The sequence below is a fragment of the Brienomyrus brachyistius genome, chromosome 20 (genome assembly GCF_023856365.1).
Source record: "Brienomyrus brachyistius isolate T26 chromosome 20, BBRACH_0.4, whole genome shotgun sequence".
Lineage (NCBI taxonomy): Eukaryota > Metazoa > Chordata > Actinopteri > Osteoglossiformes > Mormyridae > Brienomyrus > Brienomyrus brachyistius.
Window position 1 is genome coordinate 2,887,119 of NC_064552.1, and position 26,440 is coordinate 2,913,558.

General features: G+C 50.8%; 1 protein-coding gene and 1 long non-coding RNA gene across 6 annotated transcripts in view; both read left to right on the forward strand.

The window, feature by feature from the left end:
* The window catches only part of LOC125715389 (cytohesin-1), a 52,674-nt gene extending 28,093 nt beyond the window's left edge, over positions 1–24,581 (forward strand). For 2 of the 5 annotated variants that reach the window (XM_048986809.1, XM_048986807.1), the window contains exons 2-13: positions 11,613–11,695; positions 14,963–15,027; positions 16,092–16,158; positions 16,254–16,372; positions 17,238–17,318; positions 17,403–17,515; positions 18,272–18,420; positions 18,516–18,628; positions 21,032–21,110; positions 21,348–21,419; positions 22,050–22,204; positions 22,610–24,581. In XM_048986809.1, coding sequence (XP_048842766.1) covers positions 16,099–16,158; positions 16,254–16,372; positions 17,238–17,318; positions 17,403–17,515; positions 18,272–18,420; positions 18,516–18,628; positions 21,032–21,110; positions 21,348–21,419; positions 22,050–22,204; positions 22,610–22,688 — 1,020 coding nt within the window. In that variant the 5' untranslated portion in view covers positions 11,613–11,695; positions 14,963–15,027; positions 16,092–16,098 and the 3' untranslated portion in view covers positions 22,689–24,581. Of the gene's footprint in view, positions 1–1,045; positions 1,207–5,981; positions 6,173–11,612; positions 11,696–14,962; positions 15,028–16,091; positions 16,159–16,253; positions 16,373–17,237; positions 17,319–17,402; positions 17,516–18,271; positions 18,421–18,515; positions 18,629–21,031; positions 21,111–21,347; positions 21,420–22,049; positions 22,205–22,609 lie in introns of those variants that run through there. The other 3 variants (XM_048986808.1, XM_048986810.1, XM_048986805.1) reach the window with 3 other exon arrangements.
* On the forward strand, positions 1,213–3,935 carry LOC125715391 (uncharacterized). Its single transcript, XR_007384045.1, has 3 exons — positions 1,213–2,655; positions 2,692–2,799; positions 2,908–3,935. It is a non-coding gene; the product is annotated as an uncharacterized LOC125715391 (long non-coding RNA).
* Positions 24,582–26,440: the final 1,859 nt, after the last annotated feature.

Below are 26,440 nucleotides of genomic sequence, written 5' to 3' on the forward strand. Positions count from 1 at the left end.
TGAAGTGTTAGCATGTTTTCATTTTATTCATTTCATTCTATTAGCAACTTTTCATTCTATTTTCACTCAATTTGTTTTATAAATAACACAGACTTGTGTTTCCATATATTTTGTGAATGTGCGTCTTTCATATTTGCAGGTCAGTCAGCGTGTGGGATATTTGGTATAGATATGGCAGACTTTTGTGAAGGTTTCCATGTCACACACAGAGGTTTAGCCTGCCTTGGATTTGAGCTACTCTGAGTAAAAAATGCAAATGCGCCAGGCCTCACAGGTAATGGGTGTGTTTGCACAACAAAAGCAGGAGGAGGATGGGGCTGAAGACCTGCGAAAATCACAGCAGGGGTGACAAACACCTTGGGACTCTCAGCAGAGAATAAAAACTCGGTAAATCTAGTGTTAAATGTTCACCTCTCTGCAAATTTTCTCCGTAATGTAAGTCTATATCATATAGGCTACATTCATATTGTGTTCCCACGTTTTAGTGTACTCCTTATTTGCGTCGATTGCTGGTAAAAAAAGTGACAGTGGCTCAGTGATTAGCGCTGCTGCCTCACACCACTGGAACCAGGGTTCGAGTTTCTGCCATGGCTTCATATGTTTGGAGTTTGCATCTTCTCCCCATATCATCGTGTGGCCCATCCAGGTCCTCTGTTTTCCCTCTACCTTCCAAAAATGGGTTTCTGCCCCATCCTGGCTTGTTCCCTGTCATAGCCGCACATGCTCGAGCACAGCTAAAACACGCAGTTACAGAAAATGGATGGGGTTCAAAGGCAAGTGGTGATCGTTAGGGAATAGGTATCAAAACACATTAAGACTAAATGACAATTATGTTTAAAACTGAAACATGCTTAAAACACGTTTTGTGTTAACAACGCCCATATTAGCATGGTTAAAAACATCACTTACATTTGATTATTATAATAAAATGATTATAAAATGAAAATGACCCCGAGCAATAAGCTTAACAATGACACGGCTTATGATTGTTATAATAAAGAGCAGTTCTGAAGCTCGGCGCGGCGCTGAACCCCCGCCGTGAGCACGGCGTCACGGAGCGTCCGCCCCCGCAGCCGCGTCCCCGCATAGCGGCAAGGCGCTCCGCCGCACAGTCACTGAGAGCCGGTGGGAGCCGAGCGCAGCCCGCACAAACGCCGCGTCGCCATCTGTACATCGACATGGTTCTGAAATCAGAGGACGGGGTCGGTAAGTAACCGGCTATACGGCCGCCGGAGAGACACTGTAACTTTGAAGGGGGTTCAGGATGGGGTGTCTGAACGTGCTCGAGCCCGGCATGCGCTACATGAACCTCCGCCAAGCTCTATTAATCTGTGTTTATTTACTAAGAAAAGAAAAATGGGTAATATAAAATGCTAGGTTAATGTTATATAATGGTGCAGTCAACAGGTCCAGGGTTCCGTGTACCGCATTTCACTTTCAGGTCCGGCTGGTGATCCCGCCGTGCGCGTCCGCGCTAAACTGTGGATATACTGATAAACTGCGGTATTATGGCTGCGTGGAAGTGCGCCGATCACATTGTTTTATACCCAAAACTCTCTGCGAATGATTGTGCGGTTTAATCCGAAATTTGTATTTTACATAAATTTCCTTAGTTAAACGCGGTATGTAGTCTACCCGCCCGGTGATGTAACATGTCGCTTTCTACAGTTTGAAGGTACTTTTTTTTTTTTTTTAAATGACAACAATTTATAATTTTATTGAATGTGACTATAAATTATGTTTGAAAATATTAAATATTGCTGTTAATTATATTATTAAAATTTAAGACTATTTTGTTTTCTTAACTGCAGTACAGGATGTGGCTTTTATATCTGAATCATTTCCTCTGTTGAAAGTAGAAAGAGGGAAAAAACCACTTCGTGTCGCAGTTTTTTTAATCTAAGCCGCTATCGCCATCGGGTCCCACGAGAGAAAGCCGCTGGGCGCAGTGTGTTTTCCACCCTGTCCTCCGGGGTCAGCGTGGACCCCCGGACCATCACCCGCACTGCCGCCTCTGTCTCACCTGGCGTGACCAGGGGGCAAGGGTGCAGGCCAGACAGCACGCCTCCTTCCGCCCGACCTGTGGAAATTACGTGGGGACAGTCCCAGGTCTATCATCAGAAGGTTGCTTATTCCAGTCTCGTGTGGGAACCAGTGAATGTAAGGTTTAAAGATGTAACCTGTTTAAAACTGTAATGTTCTTCTAATGAAAGTATCGGGGATTTAACAACAACAGCAGCAAAATCAACAACAAAATAATCATCATTGTTGCTGTTGCCCTGCAGTGGGATGGTGCCCCCTCCTGGGTTGTTCCCTGCCTTATGCCTGTAGCTTCCGGGATAGGCTCCTGACCCCCCCAACCCTGAATAGGACAAGAAGTTACAGAAAATGAATGGGTTATTATTATTATTATTATTATAAATCTGAAAGCACTGCAAGGGCTACCCTCTATGTTCTGTCGATGGTGCTTTATACCTCATCGCTTATGAGGGTCACAACAGGGCCAACTGTGTAGGTGTGTTAGTGTTGGTGGTTCTTGCAACACAGGCTGTGTTAAACGTGTCGGTGGTTCTTGCAACACAGGCTATATAAAACATGTCGGTGGTTCTTGCGACGCAGGCTGTGTTAAACGTGTCGGTGGTTCTTGCGACGCAGGTTGTGTTAAACATGTTGGTGGTTCTTGCGACGCAGGCTGTGTTAAACGTGTCGGTGGTTCTTGCAACACAGGCTATATAAAACATGTCGGTGGTTCTTGCGACGCAGGCTGTGTTAAACGTGTCGGTGGTTCTTGCGACGCAGGTTGTGTTAAATGTGTCGGTGGTTCTTGCGACGCAGGCTGTGTTAAACGTGTCGGTGGTTCTTGTGACGCAGGCTGTCTTAAACGTGTCGGTGGTTCTTGCGACGCAGGCTGTGTTAAACGTGTCGGTGGTTCTTGCGACGCAGGCTGTGTTAAACGTGTCGGTGGTTCATGTGATTCACGCCTGCCCCCTCCTCACACTCCATTTGTCAGACCTGGACACGCTTCCCCGTGTGTGTGAGCATCTGCAAGCCTGACGGCAGTTTAACCTTGAGCTCAGACTCCTAGACGTGCGCCTGTACTGACTGGCAGTGTTGTTAGACAGCCTCGTCTGGCCTGCAGTTTGCGGCGCCTTCACTGGCTGTTAATCTGTGCTGCGATCGCATGCATAATAAACGTAAACTTTGGAAAAGTCCTGCAGCGCATGGCTGAATGGAGGCTTTCAGGGGGCTCACTGCACCCCCATGTCTCCTCTCTTTAACCGGATGGTGACTTTGGCCAAAACCCGCTGCTCGCTTTTCTGCCCCCACCATGAAGGCTGCCTCTGTCCGCCCCCGTCCTCGGCCTCGTCCTCTCTCTGGCTGAATCGCTGCCTTCTCGCCCCTTTCTTGCTTTCCTCCTTCTCTTTTTCAGTGCGTGAGTCGGCCCAGCTTTGGTCCATTCTTCTTGCCTCTAGCCTGCCTGTGGCCATTGCCGCCTCACTCCAGGGGGCGCCGCTGAGATGTACCAGTGCACCATCCTCAGGCCCATCCTCCTGCTCCTTCTGGGGTCACCACGCCTCTCTGAAAGCCTACTTTTCTCCCAGACACTGCGTCTGTAACCTCAGCCAGCTGCGTAGTAACTGGGCCTAATTGGCTTTAGCCACTCCATCATTAAAAATAACAGAGTTGCCGTGGCAGCGACCTCCCAGAAAAGCCCAAACTGGGTTTAAATTTTCAGTGGCGCCGCTGCGATCATCCCGGATGACCTAGATGGCGTGTCTCTGCCACTCTCGTTGCCAGGAAGTGGACACCCGAGTGGGTTTGTCCTATTTTGAGCCCATGGGGTTGGGATGAGGGGCCGACTGGAAGCCGTTCTTTTTAATTTGTCTCATGTTGGAGTTTCTGATGTGGTTTTGAGTGCTTGGGACGCCACATATTCCGCTGGGCCCACTGATAAAGGGGGGGGGGGGGCGGGTGGCGGGGGGGGCTTGGGGGTTAATGGCGCCGTGACGATGCTGAGGTACCTTTAGGTGAAGTGGGCTGCAATTCTCAACTGCCCATGGTGCATCAGCGACTTAAACCCGGCGCACCTTAGGCCCACGGTTGGGGGGGTTCCTTGTCGTTGCCTGGCAGCCTTCCTGGGTTTGTGGTTGGGTTGGGGGGGGGGTTGTTAAATCCTCATGACCAGATCTGGATTCTCAGAGATTAGAGATTAGATACCATTCTCCCCCCTCCCCCCGTGAGAAAGCCGTGAGATTTTCAGCATTGGTGGGTAATCAGACAGAGGAAGTGCCTGGTGGGGTGGCATTGGGGGGGAGGGCGTGCAACCTGAGCTCACAGAGGTAGGGGCTCACAGTGCAGCGGCAGAGCAGATCTGGCTCTCGTCTGGATGTGGGTGATGTGTAAAGGAGATGTGCTCTTCATTTTTATGGTCGCTGTTTGTGTGACGCTGTTTGAACAACAGCAACAATTCATTTTAAAATGACGACCGTTTCGTCGAAACTGGTGGAGATGTCGAACATTCTTGTGGCGCTGCTGCTTTTACAGCCTTCCCTCTGCAGGGGGAGCCTCTTACGCATGAGGCTTGAGTTGACACCAGTTAGCGTGTGATAGCCCAGAGCGGCTTGCGCATTTTACTTCTGATTTTTTTAAATTATTTTTTGCGTAACCTTTATATTTAAAGATGAAAACATATTGATCACACTGCAAGTTGCTTAACCACTGCCATTAACTGCTGGTGTGTGTGTGTCAGGGAGTGTGTGTGTGTGGGTGTCTGTATCTGTCTATCTATGTCTGTCTCTGTGTCTGTGTGTATCTGTGTGTGTGTATCTGTGTGTGTGTATCTGTGTGTGTATCTGTGTGTGTGTGTCTGTGTTTGTTCTGTTAAGACCTTCTGTCTGGGTTGAGCCCCCTCTGGCAGCAATCAACCACTCCAGTCCTTCCCACACATAGCCGCCCCCCCTCCCACATTCTGCCTGACCCCCCCCCCCCCCGCACCCCACCACACCTCCCTGCAGTGTTCCCTGCACCCCTGTTCATTCCCCAGTTGAAAGTAGCTCTGCCGCATGCCCTTTCTGCTTGGGACGGTCTCCCGAATGGGACGGGATGAGGGGCCCTTGACCCCCGTACATCCTGAGGGCTGCTGATGTCCCTGTGGAGATGGAGCCCCCCCCCCCACCGTGTGAAGCTGGCTTATGAACCATGCGGCACTCAGCTACAAACGCAGTGACTCATGCGAGTCAGAGAGACAGGCACGCTTGCTGACCCAGTGCCCGGGCCGTGAGCACTTAGAAGAACGGCCCACCAATGAGAACTATCCCACTAAAAACCCACACTGTGGACTAGGACCGCTGACTTCTGCGATGGCCACCAGGTGGCGCTCCCCACCCTTTGTTCTGGCCAGGATCATTTTTACAGTCGGCCTGTGGTGATACACTGGGGGCAAGAGCTCCGGGACCCCCCCCCCATCCCCCTACCCCCCTTCAGGGTGAGGGCTGAGTGTGTGTGGCAGGTGCTGCCTGGACATGTGACTTGCGTGCACACACACACACACACACTCACACACACACACACACACACACACTCATTACTCACACGCATGCAAATCTAACAGAAGCACTTCTGGAAAGGGGGATAAAATCACACACTGCTGTTGTCATGACTACCTGCCTGCATGTGCACTCACACATGCATGCAGAAAGCACAAAGCGTGCTGGCCAGTCACAGTGTGCCAGGCAGCTCTCAGACACGCAAGTATTCAGGTACTCAGGTACTCACAAGCTGGAGGGGGGGGGTCTCTGCTCCATCCTTTGTTTGCTGAGAGAGATGCCACAGAGGAAACCCTGGCGTGTGTGTGTGAGATGGACGCAGAACATCAGTGCACCACTGGGGGGAGCCCTTGTGCATGATAATGAATTGGGAGAACGAGAGAGAGGGAGTGAGAGAGAGGGAGTGAGAGAGAGGGAGTGAGAGAGCCGGGGGCTTTTCTCGGGCTGTAGCAGAGCGGCACTCACTGCCGCTCCTCATGATGCACACTGCTGTCGCTCCTGGATCCGTTGGTTCATCATTTCCTTGCCTGCCGCCATCTCGCTCTCTCACCGGCCTTTCCATGGAGCCGAGGGGGTGACCGCACACCGGCTGGGTAGCTGGTCACCGGGGGAGGCGCTGCAAGCTGGTAAGGGTTTGGGTGGGGGGGGGGTGAAAGACTTGGCAGGGGGGCACCGGGGCCACCTGTACTGGGGGAGGCTTGGGGTTCACTGTCATTTGGTCTGTGTATATGTATCTATGTGTGTGTATGTGTAGCTGTGTGTGTGTGTGTGTGTGTGTGTGTGTGTGTGTGAGAAATGGTCCCTCGTGTTGCCGTGCTGCTTTGTGCCTAGGGCCCCGCCTGCCTGCCGTTCAGTGAGTGTTCTCTTATCGCCGTGAGCGACGGTTGTCATGGCGTCCGGAAGCGTGGCCGGGATGGCTTGAGCTGGCGGTGGATAAGGCGACCGCGTGTGAGTATGTGCGCCAAGCTGTACTCTTATCAGCGCGGCCCCAAGCGCCGACGCACCCCCACCCCCCGCCCAGGGCGGTGGAGCTCACAGTCGAGGAGGAACCAGTTGGCGTGACTGCTGTTGTACCCTGGAGTAGCATGTTGAAGATGAAGACGGAATGTGTGTGTGTGCGTGTGTGTAGGGGGGGCTGCCTGTGACACAGGGACTCTGACCCGCATCCACCTGTCTGCCATGAACCTTGGGTCTCTCTGGCCTTGATGCTGGAATGTCTGGAAGGTTCCATTTTGCATGGGAATGTCAGATCTTTACGCTCCTCCTCCCTCTTCCCCTTTCTCTCACTCTCTTTTTCTCCTGCCACAGGGGTTATTCCCCGGGGCCCTTTGGCACGAGTGGATTGATGGTTGGTTAGGCAGGTCTTGCTCCAGCTCGGTGTGTGTGTGTGTGTGTGAGGTCAGTGGGCTCTAGGTAATGGACTCTTCTAGAATGGAGAGCTTCTTCTACGAGTTCAATCCACAGCCCGAGACAGGCCGCCTTCCAATCAGCCCCATGTGGCTGGTGTTCAGGCGATGCTACTGAACACAGGACAGCCAAGCTGTAGCGGTGCCCAATGTGCTGAGGGTTCTGCAGCATTACGCCGGACAGTAGGGGGCGTGGCGGTTAAGGAGCGCAGTTTCGGCACGGATATACAGACACGTCACTGGGCAGTGTTTGTGATGCGGGGGCTGGCTTGGAAAGAGGAAGCTGGCTGGCCGGTATCTTTCACACAGGGAGTGGTACGGCATGGCCAAGCTGTGTCGCAAACTCATCTCTGGACGTCACAGGAAAGCAGTGCGCCATCACAGCTGTGACCGTGCCACGTGCGCCCAGAGAGGCATGTCTCCTGACCCGACCCGCTCCTGCCACGGAGATGGGCCAATTTCTGAAATGGGGTCGGGACCTTGATTGTTCCTGAGCCGTCGGTGCTTCTTACAGTTTGGAGGGGCTTTAAAACCCGTAATGTGAGCTGTCAAAGGGTGGGGGGGGGTCACCGTAAAACTGATACCTCTGTGCCTTGCCAGCCATGCCCCTCCCTGTGTCCGATCAGTACTGGGGGGTGGAGGGCACGAGAGGTAGGCCACGGCTGAGGAAGACTGTGGTTTAACAGTCTGGCCCCTTCTGCAGCAGACTGCAGGGTCAGATCCCAGGGAGGGGACCCGCTGTTGTACCCATGGGAGAGCAGGAAATTATGCTGAAGTGAGTAAGAGTGTGAAAATGGAGGCGGTTGTCAGGAAAGTGCTAGAAAATGATGTAATAACTGAGAAAAAAAGTAGAGAGAACCGGGAATGAAAAGGAGAAACCAAAGAGATTGTGCTTTGAGAAAAAGAGAACAAAAACTGGAAAGGGAGAGAGAGTGTGAGGAGCATGTGTTAGGGTTAGGGTTAGGATTAGGGTTAGGCTTTAGAGTTAGGATTAGGGTTTGGGTTAGGCTTTAGAGTTAGGATTAGGGTTAGGCTTTAGAGTTAGGGTTAGGCCTTAGAGTTAGGGTTAGGGTTAGGCTTTAGAGTTAGGATTAGGGTTAGGGTTTAGAGTTAGGGTTAGGCTTTAGAGTTAGGATTAGGGTTAAGGTGAACCAGTCTGGGTTAGGGTTATGGTTAGGGTGAACCATTTTGGGTTAGGGTTATGGATGAGATGGACCCTAAACCTGTGATGAACAGAGTTTAGACCTCAGTTTCTGCTGAGTAACACCTGGTTAGTGTTTCTTTTACCCGCGTGTGAAACAGGTCCCGTGGTGTGTGAGTGTCTGTGAGTGTCTGTGTGTGTCTGTGTGTGTCTGTGTGTGTGTGGTTATCCCTGCTGGTCTGTGGCACTTCCTGCTTTTTAATCGCTATCAGCTGTTGCCACACTGCCCTGTAACTGTGTCAGAGATCCGGTGACCCTGCAGATGGACTTTCTTAGCCCATGCTGCCCCCCTGTGGTTCACGGCCAGCGGCCCCATGTTTACGAGCTTGTCCCATACCGCGTCGGCAGGGAGGCGTCTTTGCGGCATGATCCCCGTGTGGCCCGACGCTCCCCCACCCTGGGAGGTCACCTCGAGGTCACCATACTCACCCTGAAGGACCCTGTGCCGTCTCCATGGCAACCCACGTATCCCTCACTGTTGTTGTGACATTCCGGGCTCCTGCTGGATGGGAGGAGTAAGGACATTCCTCAGTGTCTGTACAGTGTGCTGTCACCCCCCCCCCATTTGGGTTCAGTGCCCCCCTCTACTTGAGGTGATGGGGTCATTTTCATTGGATGGACGGACAGAAGATGTCAGAAATAATACTGTACAGAGTTCTGTAGCAACGTCTTATAGATGCAGCATGGTGGGTCATACAGTGGATTCTTCTGTAGATTCTGGTTACGGGAAAAGCTAACTCACCCCCCACCCCCCCAGGGTGCTCTGAAGTCCCCTCGCTGCTCGCTAATGACGTCTGTGATGTGAAATGGAACAGTGTCGTACTTTTTGGGCTGGGGGTTCGACGCCCAAGGGGCTGCGTGAAAGTAAGTGCCCTGCGCTGGTCCCTGATGGTTGCCTCACTGCCTACATTGGGGGGGGGGGCTCATGTACCACACAACGCCACGTAGGTGCCCCATTTGTCAAGGACGTCATCAGTGATGCTGTGTCCCAAATGGACTGGCGGCTTCTGTGGTAGGTAGATGGAAGGGTTAGACATGACAGAGAGAGGACGAAAAAGCAGGAGACAGCGGGACAGGCACCTGACCATGGTGCTGGAGTTCGGGGGGGGGGGGGGGGGTGACTGTTTTTGTACCATTGGGTTAAGCCCGTCTGAGCAGCTGGATCGTTATGGTAACACTGGTGATGGAGGTAACAGGTGCTGGGCGTCCACCTTGGTGCTAGCCGAGCATCTCCAGCGTAGCTTGGAGGAGGAGCTTCTGAGGAGCTTCAGACAGGAGGTTTAGAGCTTCCGAGGAGCTTCAGACAGGAGGTTTAGAGCTTCCGAGGAGCTTCAGACAGGAGGTTTAGAGCTTCCGAGGAGCTTCAGACAGGAGGTTTAGAGCTTCCGAGGAGCTTCAGACAGGAGGTTTAGAGCTTCCGAGGAGCTTCAGACAGGAGGTTTAGAGCTTCCGAGGAGCTTCAGACAGGAGGTCTAGAGCTTCTGAGGAGCTTCAGACAGGAGTTCTGCTGCTAAATCATATTACGCTCTCTGTAATGCTACACGCTAATCTATCCTGCATGGTAAATAGCAGTGTATGCCAAGGTCCACTGCAGGCTAAATAATGGGATGGTCCTGCGATATGCTAAGATATGCGACGTAGCAGTAAGCTAGCCTGGCACTCTGATGAGCATGTTCACAGCCGCAGAGCGCTCAGGCTGACAGGTTTCTAAATGTTCAGCGGCCGCAGTGGGTGCCGGTGGGGTTCGTGTCACACCAGCGGGGTCCTGTTACCTGCGTCAGCCCAGAGTGCTTCATCTGGCTGATATTTGGCAGCTGTAAGGTGTTTGGCTGTGCCCTGCTGAGTGCGGACGGGGGAGATCTCTCCAGCGACATCTCGCTGCATGTGTTGGGTTGATGGCACAGCCGGTTACCATGGTGATGACACAGGTACGTCTCGATTTCACGATTTTGGAAGATCGTTTGCTCCCTGGCTGCCCGTTGTGTCCCTGACCCCCCCCCCCCCCCCGCCCCCCCTTTCCCGACTGTCATATGTGTCCTTCCAGAAGCCTTTGCAGGGTATTGTGTGGCTTCGCTGGTGATATTACCCAGGATGCACTTCCTCGCAGGCATGATGGTTAATGTATTTCTTTCTCTGTGTAGGCAGGATGAAAGTGACCATCACGTCCCACAAACATGGATACAGATCATATATATATATGTATACCTTTGTATACCTTTGTGTCCACAGACTTCCCATTAGATCAGTCCAGTCAGTCAGAGGTCATGCCCCCCCGTACATGGTGAGACGGGCCACACGTGGGGGGGGGCTGCCATTCCTAGACATCCAGGGAGGAGGTCAACGATTTTATGGCCCGACTCCCAGCTTGCTCCCTCTACTCTTTGTCCTGTCGATTTCACGCGCTTGCGCACACTTCAAATGTCAGTGTGTCAAAGGACGATGCTGTCCACATTCCACACCGAACAATTTGGAGCGCGCTTATGGCACCTTGCCCCCTCCCTCCTCAAACGAGGCAGTCCCATCCGCTCCCCCCTCCCACCCCGGTAATTGGCGGACACCTGGCACTCTTTGGGATCATGGTAATATAGCATAATAATGTTCATTTATTTGTTATGGTTAATCATTACGGTCCATGTGTTCCCCTGCATGTCCACTGGCTTTCGGAGCTTCAGATCCCCATCAGACGGACCAGGAGAAGCTCCTCTTCTGCCATGTATTGGGTTGGCATGAAGGCCAACTGATTAACTTATAAGTGCTCTGATAGTAGCAGCCATTTCAGCATTTACGTCATGGATACATTCACCCAGCAGAGGGCGAAGCGGTTAGAGCTCTAAACCAGTGCCTGGCTTTAGGGCTCAGGATCGGCGGGGGCCCTGCTGGAGGGGAAAGGGGCAGGGTGTCCACTTGCTGGAAAGTATAATCACAGGCTTCCCCCCCTAATCCGGTGGTTTGCCACGGTGGATGGGGACTCGGTGATGTTCCCGCACCGCTGCTCGCTGACACAAGGGCGGCGCCACATACACGGCCTCCGTGTGACACTGCAGCGTCAGAAGGGTTGGCCCCATTTAAGAGGCCCACGGGGAATTGGCGTTTCCATTCCTGGAATATGATATCCTTTCTGGGGATACGATACTTCCTGTGGTTGCAGACTGTAGTCGTTCTTGGTTTAAGATATGGTGTCATCTCCGTATGGGGTGGGGGGGGCGTTAACTGAACTTATGTGTTTTTCTGTGGGTTTGATTCTGCTTTTGCAAGTTTCTGTTTTAAAATGAGTGTGACGTGCAGGAAAGCGGCAATGAAGCGTTAGCATGATTCTCCCTTGATGACTCAGCAGTGTGCCTGACGCACACCATTACTCAGCACATGTTGGTAGTAAAAAACTATAAAGATGACGTGTCACCAAGATGGGGACCCTAACCCTAACCTCAGTGCTAACTGATGTCTTTGTGTGTCCCTCAGTGCCCGACGACCTCACCCCAGAGGAGAGGCAGGACCTAGAAAATATCCGTCGACGCAAGCAGGAGCTGCTACAGGATATTCAGGTGTGTTTTTAGAATACTCTGTGTCTGTACCTGTACCCTGCATTCATATCTGCACCTACACATGTGTCTATACCCAAACCCATATCTTTATCCATAGTTGTATCTATAAGTAGCACTCGTACCTGTACCCGTACTCGTACCTGTACCTGTACTCGTACCCATCCCCATACAGGTACCTACTTGCATAGAACCTTACATATACCTGTAGCTGTTCCTCTGTCCCCGGGTCATGGGCTTCCAGGCCCTCAGGTGCTCTGTGTCACTCTCATTAACCTTTTCCAGGGGATGCTCCATCTCGCTCATCCCTCATTGTTTTCTCTGATCCTCCTCTCCTTTGGCAACCGTAAAGGCCCTCTAAGATTACACCTGAAAGCCAGCGATCAGCCCCCCACCTTCCCCTGCTACCATACTCACATGCTGTAGGTTGTAGTCACTGACCTAAGCGTACTGGTCACCTGACCAAATCGTACTGGTTGTTTTGTTTATTTTAGCCGCCGTTACTTGGCATCCCCCCAGGTCATACCCCAGCCGAGTGTGGTGGGGGGCGGGGGGTATGGTGCAGATGGGCCTCCTAATCTCATTACTCTGATTGTCTAAGCAGTGGCACTGAACCAGCAGCTGGGGAGGTCAGTCTCTTTTTTTAGGCCATTAATTAACAAATTGAGTAAGAAGCCTGCAGCACATTCCTCCTGCATTCCTTTCCAATTACACTCTGTGCCCCCCGTCACTGCACGCCTTCATCTGCTCCCCCAGTTTAGCTGAATGGGTGTCAGGGCTGGGGGCGTTAGCTTAAGGGAGACACCTAAAACATTATTGGCTGGAGCAGTGACGGATTTACTCGGAACCCCAAATGACAGTGACCGGGAAGATGGTCGGCTGTCTGGGGGGGGGGGGCTGCTGCCGTGTCTCTCGGGGGTGTCATTGTGGGTAGTTTTTTGGGTGGGGGGGGACAGTTACTGCACTGTTCTTCCCATCCCATGTTCTGATGATCTACATGTGCCTGTATTTCCCATAATTCCTCTGAAGGTTAGCTTATACCTACTGGCACTATTAGCCCCCCCACCCCCAGGGACGGTGACCCCACTACTCCAGTTTCGCCACAGCCGCACTTTCTCTGAGCTTCTCTCAGCATCTTCAAGGACATGGAGACCCCCCCTGCTGACAAACACACAGTGCCATCTCGTCCGGTGACATCTGCCTCACCCAACCCCCACCTCCGCATCGCCCTCCCAATCCCCCCTCCTCCCTGCATGCTCTTTTCTCACTTTCACTCACTGTGGCTTACAGTGGTTGAGTGTGCTTGCTAGAGCGAGGGGGGGGGGGGTTGCCGGATTAAAGACCATCTGGCGTCTGTGCTGTGATGTCGCCCTTCTCCTGTTGCCACTTAACCCCACCCTCAGGGATGCCCATAGATTCTCAGGATCTGGGGGGGTGGGGGAGGTCACACACTCCATCAGCAGGCAGGTCAGGTATCCGGCTCACAACAAAGGCCCGAAGATTAAATATGGGGGCCTAAGACGCCGCCAGCAGGGTGAGAGGTGGGGGCTGGGGCGTGGCCAGTGAGATGGCCAGCAGGGGGCACTCTCCTGAGCAGCTTGTGTAACTGGGGCTTCGGCTTTCAGAGGGGAAGGTGGGGTCAGAGCTGTGGATCGTGGTGCACTTTGGGGCTGGGGCTCAGGATCGGCGGGGGCCCTGCTGCAGGAAAAAGGGGCAGGGTGTCCACTCCGGGGCTGTTAGTGGCCATGCTCATTCTCAGGGTGAGATTGCTCATGTTTCTGCCAGAGCGAGTGTGTGTATGTTAGTGTGTATGTTAGTGTGTGTGTATGTTAGTGTGTATGTTAGTGTATGTGTATGTGTGTATGTTAGTGTGTGTGTATGTGTGTATGTTAGTGTGTATGTTAGTGTGTGTGTATGTATGTATGTTAGTGTGTATGTTAGTGTGTGTGTATGTTAGTGTGTGTGTATGTGTGTATGTTAGTGTGTGTGTATGTGTGTATGTTAGTGTGTATGTTAGTGTGTGTGTGTGTATGTTAGTGTGTGTGTATGTGTGTATGTTAGTGTGTGTGTTAGTGTGTGTGTATGTGTGTATGTTAGTGTGTATGTTAGTGTGTGTGTGTGTGTATGTTAGTGTGTGTGTATGTGTGTATGTTAGTGTGTGTGCATGTGTGTATGTTAGTGTGTATGTTAGTGTGTATGTATGTGTGTATGTTAGTGTGTATGTGTGTATGTTAGTGTGTATGTTAGTGTGTATGTATGTGTGTATGTTAGTGTGTATGTTAGTGTGTGTATGTGTGTATGTTAGTGTGTGTGTATGTATGTATGTTAGTGTGTATGTTAGTGTGTGTGTATGTGTGTATGTTAGTGTGTATGTTCATTCTTCTTCACACAAGCGCGACACTCGCATGTCCTCTTTGCGTACAAGGAAACTGTTCTGGAAATACTTCTCTGCTCAAGCCACGTACTTTGCACATGCACACAATATGTTGTATTTATATTTTAATTATTAATAATGATGTAAATTATTATCTAATATTCCCTGCGTACGTACCACAGCAGCAGGTCTGTCCATTTTTCTATGTTTTACAAATTCAGAGAGGCCGCCCACGGGGCTGCCAACTCCGGTCAGCTGGCTGCCGTGAGATTTTCAGTTCGAGACAAGTCTACACTCACATACACAAGTTTATGTAACAGATTTATTACCTTGTAAATAGCCTGTAGGGTTTGCAAACTGGCCCAACACTCGTCAAAAGCATCTATGTTGATATTTAAAGTGGACTTTAGCGAACTTTAGTTGCTTGGCCGCTGATTAAGGCCAGTCTGCTTCGCCTGTTTGGTACATACAGACACCAGGTCCTGTTCCCTTGGCCCCCTTGCTGGTGAATCCCCCCCCCCCCCATCCTCCATAGACTGCCGAGATAGCAAGGGAGGGGCTGTATTAGAGCTCTGTGGAAAAAAGCCCCCAGTCGACACTCCCGTTCTGTCCAACCATCCCTTTTCCGCAAATCTTTAATTTCCATCTCCTCTCACACATCCCCTACTTGCCCACTGACCTGCCCCCCCCCCCCCACTCTGCTCCTCACACTGCTCTACGCCCAGCTGCTGCCTCTGAGCCTGGGGTAGGAGGCCCCACCCTGCGGGGCCGCCCCTCTCAGTCCCACCCAAGGTCCCTGCAGCTGCAGTTGGGTGGGGGGGGGTGCTCCCTGACAGTATTCTCCCCCAGGTCCATCTTCACCCTGCTCCCCCCCCCCTTTTGTTTTCCTGTTCCAGCGCCTGAAGGATGAGATAGCAGAGGTGACCAGCGAGATTGAGAACCTGGGCTCCACTGAAGAAAGGTGACCTGCCACAAGGGGGGTGCGCGTCCCTGAGGGTGGTGCTTCCGGGTGGTGAAGCTCGGTGCGGCCGGGTTGCTTATCAGGGTCGGGGGCTGGTCGGCGACTTAAAATGTGCCGTCGGATCTCGGCCACGTTAAATATTCATCTTCAGCCCTTCTTGGGATTTCGGGCTGGGTTGGCTTTAAGGAGGTGCCTTAAATGTTTTATGACACCGTCCCGTTCGGAGGCAGGGTTGACGGTGAATAATTGAGTGCTGGACACCCCATACCCCAGGTGCTAGTAGGGCCTTCGTTCCGGAGTTAACCACGGCCCACTCTGCAGGCGGGTATCTTCAGTGTCATACGGTTGGATATTAAGCCTTTTATTCAGCTTGTAAGGATTTATGATGTGACTTCACCCCGTATTATGGATGTCCGTTTTCCTGCTGGCTTCCAGTGGATTCTGCGTCGATTTTCTTTTTCTTGGCTTTTCCTTTTCCACATGTCTAGCCGGGTCACATGATTAGGGTGGGGGGTGCATGGGGGGGGGGGGGGGACTGCTGAGGCCAGAGACCATGCTGAGTGTGGATCACGCTGTGTGACTTCAGAGCAGGAACGTTGTGGGTATGGAAGGCGCCCTGGTGGATATTGCGGAACTGTCTTCCTCATCAGTCGGCGGGTCTGTTCTAGAGATGGATCAGTTACCCAGAATAGCTGTTGTTCGGGGTGTGTGGGTGAGACACAAGGCATTGTATGTCATTGCTCTTCCTCTCCAGGAGTGACGTAACTATGGCAATGACTAAAACAGGAGGGGTGTAAGTAAACCCCCCCCTCGGGTCCGCAGCGAAGCGCTGTGAAGACCTCGAAGGCCCCGGCCATGATGTCATGGCACAAGTCTGCCATGTGACCCTGTCTGTTTTGTTTCTAGAATACCAGGTCACAGAGCAGGGGTTTATGGGGGTGCAGACCCCCCTGACAGGGATGCTTTGATTGTTATCAATATAGCGAGGATGTACATTGTGTGTTTTATCACTGAAACTCCTGGAAATATCCCACATGCATGTCACGCTAACGTCGCTTTTTCAGGAAAAGCATGCAGAGGAACAAACAGGTGGCCGTGGGCCGCAAAAAATTCAACATGGATCCCAAAAAGGTAGGCATGGTCACCTATGGACGCCCCCTGGTGGTAGCTTCCGGTGCCACGGCCTGCCGGAGTCAATGACGCTCCATCTGCTCCGTCGTCCGCAGGGGATCCAGTTCCTGATGGAGAACGACCTCTTGAAGAACACCTGCGAAGACATCGCCCAGTTCCTCTACAAGGGTGAGGGGCTCAACAAGACGGCCATCGGCGACTACCTGGGCGAGAGGTAAAGGCCGGCATCAGGAAAGCCGAGAGCTCCCATCACCGCGTCGGCGTGCTCGCAGGACGCGTGTAACCGCGATTCGCCGGCGAGTTCCGAGCGCTGCAGGTTGTCATGGCAACAACAGGGAAGCGCACGCTAATCCTTACGGACGCTCCTGCTGCCCCTGGCTTAGCAGGAGAGATGTCAGCTGTGTGCCGTCGAACCGCTTTTAAATTTTGCAAAGCGGGTCAGCGGTCAGATGCTGTTCCCCATTTGTCAAATATTTATGACTAACCCCCCCTCCCCCCACACGCAGTGCATGAACACGGTCTTCCAAGAGATTCTAGCACCTTCTCAGGCCCTCAGTCACAGATCCTCATGTTAGCGGCACAAATCCGATGGAGTGTTTTTTTAGGAGGGAATAACGACATTCCGAAGTAGGCCAGTGCATTCGCGGCCCTCAAAGCCGATAAACACACTGCGGGGCGCGATGCAGCTGCGACGGACCCAAAAGAAGCTGGGCTGCATGTGGTGTTTACCTGCCCCCGCCCTCACGCCTACCCTTACATTTCTGTCCACCGACTGAGAATTCCGTTTGTCTCTCTCTAGTGCACTCCAGAGGGTCAGAACCAGTCATGAGTGCATGATGGGTAATGTAGGCCCGATTAGCCAGCATGGAGCCCGATGAGGGAAAGCTTTTTCGGGGTCAGTTTTAATCCCCCCCCCCCCCCCCCCCCATGACCAAATAACGTTAGAGTATCCAAACAAAAGGAAAATGTGTGCGGCCATGGGGTGTGGTGTGTGGTGAGGGCATTGTGGGAAATGGAGCTGAACGTGCCTCATTGTGTATATAGCATCCCATTGCTAATGGCACTCGCTTACATCACAGGGACGAGTTCAACATCCAAGTTCTGCACGCCTTCGTGGAGCTGCACGAGTTCACAGACCTGAACCTGGTACAGGCCCTAAGGTAGGAGGAGTAATGGCAGTGCTCTCTGTACCATGGTGGGTGAGGGGAGCGTCTGCAGCTGATTGGCCGACGGTGTCCTCGCAGGCAGTTCCTGTGGAGTTTCCGGTTGCCGGGAGAGGCTCAGAAGATTGACCGCATGATGGAGGCCTTTGCTCAGCGGTACTGCCAGTGCAACCCTGGCGTCTTTCAGTCTACAGGTGTGTGTGCGTCTTACCTCAGGGTCAAACACGGAGCAGCTTTCAGAAGCCCTGTGTCTACGTGGGGCCCGTTTGGACCTGACAGCTGTGGTGTCAAAGCCACATCAGCCTCAGTCAGTGAGACACTTCCTGCTGACTTTGCCGTTAGACACGCAGAGAACTGCATCAGCACACGGCCGCTTCACACCGTTCCTGCCTGTTTGTGGGCTTTAGCTCTACAGTCCCTACATGGGATTTGACTCTCCAGTCCGAACATGGGCTTTGACTCTCCTGCCTGTTTGTGGGTTTTGACTCTGCAGTCCCTACATGGGATTTGACTCTCCAGTCCGAACATGGGCTTTGACTCTCCTGCCTGTTTGTGGGTTTTGACTCTGCAGTCCCTACATGGGATTTGACTCTCCAGTCCGAACATGGGCTTTGACTCTCCTGCCTGTTTGTGGGTTTTGACTCTGCAGTCCCTACATGGGATTTGACTCTCCAGTCCGAACATGGGCTTTGACTCTCCTGCCTGTTTGTGGGTTTTGACTCTGCATTCCCTACATGGGATTTGACTCTCCAGTCCGAACATGGGCTTTGACTCTCCTGCCTGTTTGTGGGTTTTGACCCTGCAGTCCCTACATGGGATTTGACTCTCCAGTCCAAACATGGGCTTTGACTCTCCTGCCTGTTTGTGGGTTTTGACTCTGCAGTCCCTACATGTGATTTGACTCTCCAGTCCGAACATGCGCTTTGACTCCCTGTCCCTGTGTCCCCCAGACACCTGCTACGTTTTATCCTTCGCCATCATCATGCTGAACACCAGCTTACACAATCCCAACGTCAAGGACAAGCCCTCGGTGGAGCGATTCATCGCCATGAACCGGGGCATCAACGCGGGGGGCGACCTACCCGAGGACCTGCTGAGGGTGAGGGGATGGTGTGGGGTGTGTGTGTGGGGTATAACCATTGCACCTCGCTTTGGCTACCTCACCTTTCTCATCTTCCCCCACACCATCTACAGAACCTGTATGACAGCATCAGGAATGAGCCCTTCAAGATCCCGGAAGACGACGGCAATGACCTCACGCACACCTTTTTCAACCCGGACCGTGAGGGCTGGCTCCTCAAACTGGGTGAGTGCTGCCCGCCGTCCCTCGGGTGCAAACACGTTTGTTCGCATTTTTTTCCAAATTCCGTGGATTCTGATTAGACAGTCACAATGGTCGCTGTTGTGGAAGCCTGTAGGTGCGCCCAAAAAGGCCCATAGCCCCCCCCCCCTGGAACAGTCTGTTCCTCTTTGCCTGTGTGGATTTGAAACGGGACTTAAATTGTGGAAGATGCTACCTGCAGATTTCGAGAGCAAAACACAAAAAACAGACATCTGACACAGACAAGACACTGCAGTGATGCAGTGATGCAGTGTGCAAAAAAGCCCCCCAGCCCCCTTGCCCCCATCCTGGCCTGTGCTGGGTAACCAAGATCCTATTGCAATCCAGCCCAGTCCAAACAAACAAGCCGTGAAGGCTGGCCCCCAGGAAGGGGGGTACTTTGCTGTCCGAGTTTGTTTATTCACAGCTGTGCTACACCCCCCCCCCCCCCCCACACACACCACAAATGAACACCCACCCGCCTCCAGCCAACAACACCAGGTCGTAAGAGCGGAGGACAATCCCCCCTCTTCTAACGCGCCGGCAGGGAGGGGGGGGTGGGGGGGGCGACACAATCAAGGCTCTGTTCGCTCACAGGGGCGTGGGGGTCACACTGCTGGCTGGTGCTGCCTCCACATCCTCTCTCACGCGGCCTGCCGGTAGTACGATGAAGAGCAAATCACACACGGCCACCCGCCTGCCTGACCAGGTCCTCCCCCACCACAGCCCTGGAGGAGTGTACCCCCACCCCCCCGAGCACCTGTGAATTAGGAGGGACTGGCTTTGCTGATGTGCGGTCATTCCTCTCCTGGGGGGTGTAATTTCACCCCCCCACGTGCGATTGCCCTGACTTTGCGAAACATTACGCTCAGCTTTATACCCCAGTCTATGATTTATGTTTTTTTAACTTCATCTTGTGTTCTCTTCTTCCTCGTTTGTTTGTTTGTTCGTTCATTCGTTTCCATGATTTTGGCTGTTGTCTTTCTCCAGGAGGTATGTACCCTTTTATCCCCCAAATAGCTCCTCGCTTTGTTGCCAGGGGCTCCCTGGAGCTCCGCCATGCTTCCGTTCCCCACGTTTGTTTGTTTTTATTTATTAAGTATCGTCTTGTTCGGTTTGTTTATTAGTTGCTTAACCTTCGTTTTGTCTGTGCTCGTTCTGCGTTCTGTGCTTCGTGCCGCTTGTCCGTGATGCATTGCCGGGTCTCCCGGGACGTGTTAGTGCTGCTTGACGCTGGCAGAGAGCCTGCTAGGGGTCTGCGAGGTCTGCAGCTGTGTGAGTGCCAGCCCTGGGACAAGCGGGCCCCTCCCCCGATTCCACTCCATTCCCCGCCAAAACCACGTAAACTGAACTTGTCTGCTACATTTCTTCAGAAGAAGGGAGTTCGGCATTCATATTCGAGGGGTTTGTGGCTGATACTGAAGGCTGAACTGATTTGAAATGCTGCACTCTGATCTGGATACAGAATATCCTCTGCCTGGGGTTTCTGGAGTGGGAATACAGTGGTGGCGGGGGAGGGGTGGGGGTCACTGCCTCTGTACCAGAGTGGCTGTATGGGTGAATAAATCTGCAAGCAATGTTCCCCAGTACTGGACTGCAGTGGAGTAGCTGGGGAAGAGGGTGTCTGTTTGTTGCGCTGGGAGGTCAAGTCTTCTCTGCTCTTAGTGCAAACTGATCAATTACAGGCATTGGTGACGTTATGGTGGGTAGTGCCATTCTAGATTGGATACACTTTCTATGAGGAGCTAATGAAGACCTTTGTAGTGTGTGGGCATGCGGTAGGTGGTAGAGAAGACTCTGCTCTGCTCTAGTCCAGTACTCCATGTCTGCACCTCTGAGAGATCATTAATCCACAACCTACAACTATACCAATTATCCAATCAGCTTCCATCGTGTTCCCATAGTCCTAACGTCTCATTCGCCGATGCCTGCTTTGTGTGTCCCCCTCCAGTGCTGCCGGAGATGCTGGAGCAGCTGGGGCGATAAGGGAATGTGGGGGCGTGGCGTGGGTTCCATTCCAGTGTCACATGGCCTACCCCTACCGTCATTGTGTTGCTGTTGTTGTTAGTCTGGTCTTGTGCTGACATCTACGGGCCTATGCTGCTCATAGCATGAGAACATGCAGCTGATGTCTGGGGCGTGTGTTTCTGTGTGTTTGATTGGCGTGTGTGCTGTGCTGGGGACGTGTCCCCCGCTGCGCCGTGCTCACGCTCGCTCAGGATGTCTCCGTGATGAACCTGTAGCTTCAGGTCTGTTCACAGCAGCTGCTGTTCGTCAGCCTTGTTCATTGGCTGTTGCTCTCCTGCTGTTCTCAGCTTTGATTGGTCACCATCCACTTCCCTCCCCCCCATCATCCCATCCCTGGTGACCCCAGTAATTTCACCCCCACAGGTGGACGAGTTAAAACCTGGAAAAGAAGATGGTTCATCCTCACAGACAACTGCCTGTATTATTTTGAGTACACCACAGTAAGTAGCAGCGGGGGATTGGCTGAACGAGCCTTCCCAGAATGCACAGTCAGTTAGTGATTGGCCAGCACTGGCACGTCGTCCCATAAGGTATTAGGATGGATGAGAGCTCCTTGATTGCGTTTGGTGCCTGTAGAGTTCTACTCCTGGCATTATAATCCCACAGGCTAGAGTTTAATGGGACTATCTGGAAAAAAAAATTTGCCCACCCACTATTTTTTGGGAACCTTTTCACAGGACAAGGAGCCCCGAGGGATCATTCCCCTGGAGAACTTGAGTATCCGGGAGGTGGAGGACTCCAAGAAGCCTGTAAGCCATGATCTTCTCCTGTGGTGTTTGTTGGGAAGCCTCACGCCAGCTGCAGTCAGCTGAGCAGTGTTACCGGTCGTTTCCCGAAACAGAGCTTAACACCTTCATGCTGTTAAAAAATGTCGTTGTTTAATAATAAATATAATGAATCATTTGGTCAATCTTTATTTATATAGTATATTTATATGTTTTAACCACACAGTTTACAAAATGCTTTACAGACATTTAAAAGAAAGGAATTTAAACATAAGAATAATATAAACATGAAGCATAACAATGAGTACAGAAAAAATAAAAGGTGAGTCAGTTTTGAAAAACAAATAACAGCAATAATAATAATAATAAAATACCACCAAAATGTGGGATTTAACCAGCCACATTCTCGTAGGGGACTGTAGACCACCCTCTCTGTCTGCTGTCTGTAGGTTACTGTAGACCACCCTCTCTGTCTGCTCTCTGTAGGGGACTGTAGACCACCCTCTATAAACGACACATGCAAGGGGACACAACCCCCTGCTGTACTGGAGCCCAAACCCAGTGTCCTCTGGGGGATTCAAGACCCAGAGGATAATATAATAATGCCCAGTGTTCTCTTTGCCCACCCTCCATCTCTGACCTCTTTTTCTGCAGAACTGCTTCGAGCTTTTCATCCCTGACAACAAGGACCAGGTGATAAAGGCCTGCAAGACAGAGGCGGACGGCCGCGTGGTGGAGGGAAACCACACCTTCTACCGCATCTCCGCTCCCACCGCAGAGGAAAAGGACGAGTGGATCAGCAGCATCAAGTGAGAGAGGCTCTGCACACCCTACAGTGCAATGCAGATACATCACTGAAGGCTGTACCTCCCCAGGAATTAATCTGCCTGCAACCATGTCATTTCCAATCCCGAATATCTGCGCCTTATCTCAGCAGCAAAGGCTTTATGTGACTTTCAGTGAGGGAGACCACCTGCCCAGATTCTCACCTGTTTGTAGCCTCTACTGTAGCTGTGATAGTAATTTACGTTCTCTGCTGGCGTGTCCCTTTATAAAGACCTTTCTTTAAATGAGCAGGAAAGCGTGACATTGTTTGATACTGCCCCCTAGTGGTCAGTGATGAAATGTCTATCTTTTCCAGAACATGTAAATGCTGTGGAAGACCTGCATTGGGTTTTGGGCTCTAATCGGTCCCTCTCCCTCCTGTGTGACAGGGCGGCCATCAGCAGGGACCCCTTCTATGAGATGCTGGCAACCCGGAAGAAGAAGGTCTCGTCCGTGAAAAGGCACTAGCTCATTGACTGGACCCCACTGCAGCCTGGCGGGGCTTGCGGACTCGGGACTGGCCCTGCTCATGCTGTGCAGGAGGAGGGACCTGTGCTTTCAGGGTGGGGGTCTCAGCTGGGGGCTGGGGGGGGTGTAGCATGACATTGGATTTTCCTCATGATGTACAGCTCCTGCTCTAACTTGCAAACTCCCACACAGAGACTTTCTAGCCTCCTGCTGGAAATTTCACTCTCTCTCTCTCTCTCACACACACACACACACACACACACTCAAAAACCAAGTCAGCAGGTCTGAATGAATATGGTTCCTGGAATTTTCTAATGTGGATTAGCCAGCGAAAACACCCCCGCCACACCGAGAAGGTATCACTTCTGTTTGTGTTTTACTGCTTTCGTATTTATTATGAATAGACGGGCAGCTTGTCCTCGTCGTCGCACAGGCCCTCGCACTCTCTCTGGGGACGGCTCCGGTTCCCGTGGTCAGGCAGGTGGATGCCAGTTTTCTCTGATAAAGTCATTCACTGCCTGGAAGCTTATGTGCAGTGTAAGGTGACAGGCACTGTGCACTGTGAATACCGGTCAGGTCATGTGATCCAGGACAGGGGAGTAATCAAAGCTGAATGGGGGGGAGGGGTTAACAGTGCTCAATGAGGAGAAAGGTGAGCCTGGAGGTTCCCCCAAAGCCTGCAAGCATGACACCATTCCTGAAGGTCTGTGATGTGTGCCGACATGAAGTACGCGGATTAGTACTGGACCCCCCCCCCCGAAAGGGGCAGGGACTGCAGTTGGGCTTGGGGCTGGTGGTAAACCTTTGCACTGGAGCAGCAAGCCCATCTAAGGATGAAAGGTCACAAAAACAGGACAGGTCAGGTCAGGGTGGACTGGAAGATAAATACGAAGCATCTGGTGAACATGTGAGGCATCTTTCCTGTGAGGGACCGGCTGGCAGGAGAAGGAACAGTGAGGCTGAGGTGATTCCTGTCTCCTCCAAGCCTGGTTGGGCAGCCGATGACGCTTCAGGTCACTCCCTCCACATTCCTACTAGGCTATTAACCCGGATTGCTGAGCTATAATGCTACTTGTGCTGGTATGAAGCTCGGGTCGTCGGACTGAGCATTGCCACAAGAGCACGGACCTAAGCAGCACGGTCCAGTATGAATGACAGGGCACGAAGTGCATGTGTATATCCTCAGGGGGCGGAGTCTGACTCAGGGTCGGCTTGGTGGTTGGTTGTTTTAGACTTTTGTCCCCTATTGGCCAACAGAGAGTTCAGAACTACTCAGTATTGCTCAGATGCTCTAAACATGCCCTTCTATGCTCCTCTATTTCTATGTGTAGGATTCCTCTCCTGCTAGGCCACCTTGCTCATATAAATATGTGAATTGCCAGGCTGACCAGGGTTCAACCTGCTCTCTCTCAGCCAGCATAAATGTCTGTCTTCAATAAATAAAGGTATTTTGTATCATTTTAAAGGAAAAATGTATGCTTTTTTATGAGGAAAATTGCACCAATATTTGGTACCACCGCTGAAACGACTTTCCGCTTCTTGTCTGTTCATCTGAAATGCAGTTCCTGGTGACATCTTGGTCAACACTTAGGTTTTTGTTTGGATTTTGTTTGCTATCATTTGTGTTTCTTTGTTTCTCTTTACACAGATGACTGTACTGATTGCTGAGAAGCCAAAGCAATCCAACCTTATAAAGTGACAGTATCCGTTTATAGTCTCTCAAGACTGTATATAACAAAATGTGTAAGTTACTGTCTATTTTATGTTTAAGATCTACGTTCGTGTAGAAATATACTGAGTGCCAGATCTGTTTTTTCTTTGTCTGATTTGAAGCTTCTTCCATTGCCATGTAATCTCGTGCTGATAAAGAGAATAAAATTAATTACTGATTTATTATGGCGTTACAGCACTTCGCAATTTTGATGACAAAAAAAAATTCAAAGCGCTCAATAAAAGCAGATTGCTGTAAATTTCCAATAAAACTGTTCCAATCAACATAATAAGCACAGCAGTTGGTAAGTAAGCGTGAATTTCAAGTGTTTAGTAACAGACAACATGCCTAAAGTTCATTTCATGAGGGCTTAAGATTGACGGATATTTCAGGATTTGAGACACTAGCCTTGCCTTTGGTATCCTACATAATATTCCCCAAAAATGTGTGCAGAGTTTGCAGGGATTGTTGGCCTTTCACGCTTCCTGTTTATCGTCTGCCTCCCTTCCCATTATCCTGGAGCTATTGGCCGGCCCGTCCCCCAGTCCCTGCCCCTTCCTGAAAGGGATTCGAAAGGCCACATGATGAATCTCACTCGTGATGCAGCACACCAGACAGGCAGCATCTGAGGCCAGAAATGCCATTAAAATTAGACATACCACTTCAGGAAGGTGTATCAGTGAGATATACATTATGTGACACTTTTTTAAATCAACATATTTAACTACATCCACATGATCTGCCTGAAATAGTGTTAAATCATCATGATATTTCCTTTTCTATTCATGTCTTATGTAGCCTCTTGGTTTGTGGTTTTTACTGTTACTGACATATATCGTTACCATAATATGTGCAATCTGTAAACTACAAAACCCGATAGTCTCCTTAATAGGCCCAAAATTTCAATTCATTGTGGAAACCTGAGTTATACACTTAACATTAGTAATAAGCAGGACATTCATGGTCTACAGGGCCAGGTTAGATCATGGCACTACCCACAATGAGAAAGGTAACACTTCACTTGACGGGGCACAAATAATATATACGCTCCTCTACTTACGAACTTTCAATATACGAACTTTCAGACATACAAACGAAGGGGACTATAAGTCCAAATTGTGTTCATTGGGCTCCCATTTCTTGTCCGCAACATCAATTTTTTTTTCTGCGTGCCAATGCCGAGTAGTACGATTTCTGGCCACTACTCCCACCGCGCAACAGTGTAGCGTGCGTACTCCCAACATCCTAGTTCTTTGTACTTCTGTAAGCCCTTAAAATGATGTTGAATAACAACTTATGAACATTTCAAGTTACGAACGGCCATTCAGAACGTGTCTCAGTCGTAAGTAGAAGAGCGTCTGTAATGTGATTACCTATGTGTTAATTAAGCATAAACTAAGTCTTAGTTACATACCGATCTTGTGTTCATTCATGAATGAATCTAGATGCATGTTTTATCTCAAGCAGTTACTATAATTGTTACTATATCTGTTAATTCTGTAAACCTCTTTGAAGTACCGAAAGATCAATTCATGAATAACACAAGTTATATACTGATCTCATATTTGTTCATCATTCATGAATCTCGATGCAACTTTTGTCCCAAGCAGTTACTATGTTTGCTACTATATCCGTTAATGGTTTAAACCTTAGTGAACTATAAAGGAACTAAGGAACTGCTGAAGGAACAAGTGATGAATAACATAAGTGAAATACTGGTCTCATGTTTGTTCATCATTAATGAATCATGATGCATCTCAAGTAGACTATATTTGTACGAAAACCAACAAACACAGCAGCCCCTTCTGGATAAGATTGGCCACCCCTGGTATTAAACACTTCATTATCAATCAGATTACTGTAATGTGACTCTATGGCCAGAAGGGGGCGGTCAAAGTCTTTCAATATAAAGGCATGAGGCCTAGTCATTGTTTCCTTTTTTTTCTTCACAAAAAAACCAAAGGGGAATTGTGGAATGAGAGCGAAATACATTGCAAAATCTCCTTTTACCACATGCTCCGTATTAGAACCTCAGAAAATC